Genomic DNA, 6,379 nt, shown 5'->3' on the forward strand with positions numbered 1-6,379 from the left:
ATGAAACCTCGGCGGATCAAAGTCCAGCCGCAAATTGCACTTTGGGAACCAGTTATTGCGTTTTTTCCTCCCCTATGACAAGACGGGCCACGTTTTTACCCGTCAACTTATATTATCTAATAATATATATTAATATATAATAATATATAATAATAATAATATATAATAAGATATAAAAATAATTAAATAAAAATATATAATACCGGTAATAATATAATAATAATGTAGACTGCGATTCCTAAATATTGACACCGGCTTTCATTTTTGAAATCTGATTTATTCCTTAATTTTTCAGCATCAATATTTGACCCCCCCCCCATTAGAGAACCATTTCATAGCCGTTTCACTTCAAGGAACTGCGTGAAGCTCCACGGAGAGGGATTGTTTTATGCCATTGACATAATTTTTTTTATCATTATTTTTCATTTCCTTGTGCAGACGAAAAAATGCAACACAAACCAAATGAATAAACTGAAACCTCCCATAGGTAATGCGTGTATTAATGTATGTAACTGGGTGCGTGAGTAATAAGTATGTTAGTGTGCCTAAGCGTGTTACTGTCGGCGGGCATACACCGGCTCCATCTACCTGCAGGATGTGGCCAGGACTACCCGCTGGCATCACAGGTAGTCACGCTGGCGTCAGTGGGTGTTCCTGACGATGTCGTGTTGTCAGGACCCCCTCTCGCAATGTGGAGAAGCGGGACTTCTCTCGGAGTCTCAGGGCAGTTGCCAGGTGTGCATGTCGGTATGTGTATGTATTTATTTACATGTATGTTACTGTGTAAGGGTATGTTTGTTAGGGCGTGTATAAGTATGTGAATGTGTGTGTAGGAGTAGCTTGAGGGCCCCAACTGTAGGTATCACATGGGGCGGGGGCAACGGTATATTTTTTAAAGCCACTGACCCCCCCAAAAAAATTAACCCTTTAAAAGCCTATTGTGAAGATTCTATACATATGTATATACATACTATATGATCACAGCCGTGCAGAATAGGAAGGAGTCAGTTCCAGACTGTGTGACCCTAAGAATCTGCCCCTTCACCCTGAGATTGGGGCAAAAACCCTGGGATTCCCAGGTGTGTGTATGTGTGGGTCCGTGTATATATATATATATATACACATACATACCGTATATATATATATATATATATATATATATACACATACATATATATACATATAATATATTGTACGTTATATTGAATACAAATGTCTCCAAATATTTAGAACATATATATATATAAATAAATACATATATATTTATTTCTATAATATTTTGCGGCTTATTCTTCAATTTTATTATGTAATATTTGCAGAAATAATAAAATCATGTAATTGTTACAGATTTTAGTCATCAGCCCCCTGTGGCCGCGGCCCTGGCCCGGTAGATGCGCCGCGGTACTCCCGGCACTGTCGGCTTCCTGGCAGGGAAAGCCACTCCCAGAATGCACTGCTCCCAAGATGGCGGCGCCCAGTAACCGGCAAGCCCCGCATCCTTTCAGCGGCTTTCCTATCCAGATACCTGGGGTGAAGACCGAAGGCAGCGGCCATGCGGGGGGAGAAGAGGGGCTCCCCAAAAAGCCCTGTAGGGCCTGCGTGGACTTCAAGAGCTGGATGAGGCAGCAGAGGAAGGAGAGCACGGCGGCCCAGGTCAAATAATAACCCCGTCCCCTGTCTGTCACCGAGGGTGGGGGTAGAGGCAGTGCTTTCTCGTCTCCTGGGCGGGGGGGGGCAGTTTGCCCTGTGCCCGTCTTCTGGGGGGGCAGTTTGCCCTGTGCCCGTCTCCTGGGGGGGCAGTTTGCCCTGTGCCCGTCTCCTGGGGGGGCAGTTTGCCCTGTGCCCGTCTCCTGGGGGGGGGGCAGTTTGCCCTGTGCCCGTCTCCTGGGGGGGGGCAGTTTGCCCTGTGCCCGTCTCCTGGTGGGGGCAGTTTGCCCTGTGCCCGTCTCCTGGGGGCACATCCCGTGGGTATGCGGGGTGGGCAGTTTGTGCTTTTTCTGTCACTTTGGGGACACCGTGTATCTTGTGCCTTTCGCCTGTAGGGGGCAGTGTTTCCTTTCACCCACTGCGTGACCTGCACCTGGTACTGATACCTTTCATTGGATTTAATATATTATCTTCCCGCATCGCTTCTTACAGTCCCTACATTCAAAAGGGTCTGACAAAACTAGATCTGACGGACTAAGACAAACCGGTACATTATGTAAAGAAGGCCCGGCTACACTCTATGGAGACCTCTTCTTTAGGCAGCGTCAATGGTTCCATCTAAAGAGGAGACCTCTGTAGCCTTGGAAGTTTGTGTGACTCATTTAGAGCCTTCTACGAGTATGATCTTCCAGCACGATTGATGGTTCTTTTTCCTTTCTTTAAGGAAGCTGACATTGAAGATAAGGAAAGACCCCCTGATTGCCCCTTAGACCGGGAGGAGCTTGGTAGAAACACCTGGTCGTTTTTACACACGATGGCAGCTTATTACCCAGATCACCCCACTACCAACCAGCAGCAGGAGATGAGAAGCTTCATCAGCCTCTTCTCCAAGTTTTATCCCTGCGATGAGTGTGCGGAGGACCTGAGAGAGAGGTACGCATCCTGAGATGCTTCTGCTTTATTACAGAATGGGAAAAAAAGGATGACTTTGGTAATAAATGCAGTGGTTCATTAAATTAAAGGGCAAAACAAAATTGCTTGGTTGCAATGTCAGGTGTTAAAGAAACGCCATTTCCACCCAGGAGTGTAATAAGCTTTTAAAGACGTGTAGTAGACTTGTTCATTAAAATCCGTACGAATGTCCGAGTATGAGGAGAGACCCCAACGAAACAAACGAAAATGAGGGCTTTTTTATTTGGTTTTCGTTGCTTTCACACTCTCATTCACTCTAACACTCTCTCATTCACTCTCACACACTTTCTGTCAATGCCTATCTACCTTCTCCGCCTGCCGCTTCTCCTTTTCCGCATCTTTTATTCTTCTCTTGATACTTCTTGTTCTTCTGTATTCTTTTTTTCGTCTAGCTTGTGGTATACCCTAATTCCGGAAGGGTTGGTGTGTCGCGGCTATGATCTTATAGCAGAAATTTCGCTATGGTGCAAGAAGCAACCCTTCTATATTTGTAGTAGCTTCTGGTGCGTTCCAGAGTTTGGAGAGTAACCAATTCGTACTTCTCGTATCGCTCTTTGAAGACAAGCTCGATGTTTTTGCACTGTGTCTGTGATAACATTGCTTGTTGTGAGGTCGTGGAGCGAATTATGATTTCACAAAGTAGATGGGTTTGTTGGTTTAGTTGAATAAACTTGTCAGCCAAGGTTGCCGAGGCCAGCTCTGCCAAGCTGGCTTTAATGGAGAGATTTATATTGTCATTAAAGCCAACTTGGCATGGCTAAGCTCAACTCCTATGTACTGTTGAGTTCCATCAGAAAGCACGGCTAGTCGCCTATTTCTAAACAGTCGAACATTGAGGCTGGAGTTGAGAGAACGCATCTCGGGTCCCCAGCTCTTTAGTGCAACCTCAAGCAACTCAATAGTAGCCTTGATCTTTTATTGAATTAAATGGGTTCTTGTTTGGTCTGGTTAGTTGAGTTACCTCCACAAGTAGACCGACGACTTGGGCAGTAAGACAGAGGAATGTCAGCATGTCGTACTCCTGCTTTGCTTGATAATAAATATCAGAATATTGGATCAATTTATGATGATGTAATAGTGACCAGGCGGGAGTCATGTTCAAATTCTACAGAAGGGTTCTATAAATTATATAAAAACAGTTCTGTCACCGTTCCCCCCCCCCCCCCTTACAATTGATCAAAACCTGTATGGCCGTCATTACTGAAGGGTAATGAGCATTTTAATTTTGCTGTGCGTTTGATTTTCTTTTACAGGTTAAAGACCACGCAGCCTGACACAAGCAGCAGACACAGGTTGTCCCAGTGGATGTGTATGTTACACAACGACGTGAATAAAAAGCTGGGAAAGTTGGAGTTTGACTGTTCCAAAGTGGACGAGCGATGGCGTGACGGCTGGAAGGATGGATCCTGTGACTGATCAGCTTTGTGCCTTGCAAGTGACGATGGGTGGCTTTTACCTAAACGTTGAGATTAAAATCTTGTCTTTAAGTGTTTACTTTAATGTGATTTGATGGTCAGGTGGCTAATGTCAGATTGGATCTTTAAGGGGTTTCTCCTATTATGCCTTATTTTGAAGGCTCCTTGATGCACTGATACTACGATTGACCGTTTATGTCTTTACATGTTACTATGTAACAAACGAGGAGCCGCTATGAACCTCCATTGTGAACACGTTCAACATCAACCCCGGGCAGTCAAAGAATATCACATTTTCTGTTACATGTAATTAAAACATTACTGAGTACTTTTGGTTATTGAGGCATAGATTGTGGTTGATCCTGATGCCCCAGGGTGTTGGAAGCTTTCAGGGCATATAACAGGTCGTGGGCCTATGACAATGACCTGGTGCATACATCACTACATGTGACCTCTCTGCAGAAAAGACCACCTCTAGCCAGAGAGGTATTTTCTAGCCTCGATTGTCATGTCAGCGGGGGGGGGGGGCAAATTAAAACAAATCAGTTTAATATAATTTGCTTGGTTCATTTTATCTTCTGTAATTTGGCACCTGATCTGTAATGCGATAACATTTTGTGATCATTGTTTGTTTTTTTTTTTCTATAAAATTTTAAAACCCAATAATAATAATATTAAATAAGAGATTTATTTCTGCATTGAAGAATATAGTTTGAATTCATGAGACCTTTTTCTCTGGTTTTTACATATTCTGTTTGAATATTAAATTTATTGCTGTATAAAAACCGCTGTCACTGTGTTGGTTCTTGATAAAGACATCAAAATCAATTGGCAGGATTTTTATACATTTTTTTTTTTTTTTTTTACACGTGTATATTTTAATATAATTGGCTCTGGAGACGGTGTATTTCCCCATTGACGCACCTAGGTATACAATGCCCCCAGACCCATGGAAAAATATTTAGGTGGATCAAAAGTGAAGTGGGTGGAGCTATAATGTTTCCACACCCTGCCCCCCCCTCGCTGTGCCATATTTAAAAGCCAGCAAGAAAAAAAAAGCAAGAACTGGGACGCATATAATGTCTGTATTTAGCGACCAAGAGCCGGCCCCCCTTCTCAAATCATTAAAGAGGTATCTGACTTGGAAACGCTACATGACCTGGGGGGGGGGGTGTGTGTCTATACTTCATATAGGAGCTTATATATGCACATATACGTATAGGAGCTCATCCCATACATAGAATATGTATATGCAGATAGGAAGCCTTCAGCCCACATGGTCTACCTTCGCAAGCACCTGTGTTAAAGCAGAGTTAAGTGATCAAAGCGAAGCCGCCGACGTGTTTCCTGCCGCCTCGTTGCTCAGTCTCGGTAGAAGAGCAGATTTTCCTCAGCAGCGACCTCTTTGTCTCCGTTCAGCGAGGCCGTGATCTGGAACGTGGAGACGCCCGCTTCCCAGCATGTAAAATTAGCTCTTTTTTTTGTCCTCGCTCTGTCAGAGCATCATCATCACACAACTGCATCGTGATTTGCTGCTGGTAACCGGCCCTCCTTGTTACCCGAGGACCAAAGGATTCCGTCCTCATTACGATCATTCTTTCTCTATCGCAGGCATTAGCTCTGTCTCAATGTGTCTTCCAACCTTACAATCCAAGAATGATTTTAACCCCGTACTATCTATTCACGTACTTTCATATTATATTTAGAGCATTCACAATTTTTCTATATTTTAGGACTGCTTTTTTTTGCATTTTTAACCCTCATTCATGACCCTCAGTTATGAATTAGGAATAACGGAGATCATCCACGGCATTCTACAGCATTCTTCGCAGAAACAGAGCTTGCAATCTAGCGCAGGATTGTGAGAACTGTAAGAGTTAAACGGTCACAACAATACTTCATTTCTAATGAACGACAGAGAAAGATAAGGAAAAAATACATTCTTGTGACCTTGACCGACTAAAGAAAAAAATGAAATGATCGTCATCAGATCCTAGAAGATCTGTCAATTGTTTTTTTTCCTCTTTTTATGTTTCTATGGCAACAGCCTATCATGGTTGGCTTTGCGTCACATGGCAATTCAAAATTCCCTGAAAAATTATGTTATGAATAACCCTACATGGTTAAACAATTATTTTGGGGAAGGGTTTGGATGACGTTTCCAATGGCATATTTATAAAAGTATTCCGTTTTCTAGAGTAGGTGGAACAGTGTCTTTTAAATTAATCATTAAGGGGAAAAATGATTAGCAACCCAGAAGCATAAAACGCTAGAGAATGCGTCATTTGCGTACTTGACATTTTTATTTTTTTTGAGCAGCTTCTTCCAGTGGCGTATTTACCTTC

General features: G+C 43.0%; 1 protein-coding gene across 1 annotated transcript; it reads left to right on the forward strand.

Moving 5' to 3' along the window:
* Positions 1–1,464: 1,464 nt before the first annotated feature.
* Positions 1,465–4,035, forward strand: LOC149285803 (FAD-linked sulfhydryl oxidase ALR-like). The gene is made up of 3 exons (XM_089494861.1): positions 1,465–1,653; positions 2,372–2,580; positions 3,873–4,035. The coding sequence occupies exons 1-3, from the start codon at positions 1,465–1,467 to the stop codon at positions 4,033–4,035; spliced, it is 561 nt and encodes a 186-aa protein (XP_089350987.1).
* The last annotated feature ends 2,344 nt before the right edge of the window (positions 4,036–6,379 follow it).

Source organism: Sceloporus occidentalis, unplaced genomic scaffold (assembly GCF_023333645.1).
Source record: "Sceloporus occidentalis isolate IW3139 unplaced genomic scaffold, rSceOcc1.0.p SCAF_76, whole genome shotgun sequence".
Lineage (NCBI taxonomy): Eukaryota > Metazoa > Chordata > Lepidosauria > Squamata > Phrynosomatidae > Sceloporus > Sceloporus occidentalis.

What these genes read in the sequence shown, in the direction of transcription:
- LOC149285803 (XM_089494861.1), top strand. Translation starts at nt 1,465, where the DNA reads ATGGCGGCGCCCAGTAACCGGCAAGCCCCGCATCCTTTCAGCGGCTTT. An exon ending in AGGAGAGCACGGCGGCCCAG is followed by an intron (nt 1,654 to 2,371) that starts GTCAAATAATAA and finishes CCTTTCTTTAAG; the next exon opens with GAAGCTGACATTGAAGATAA. An exon ending in GCGGAGGACCTGAGAGAGAG is followed by an intron (nt 2,581 to 3,872) that starts GTACGCATCCTG and finishes TTTCTTTTACAG; the next exon opens with GTTAAAGACCACGCAGCCTG.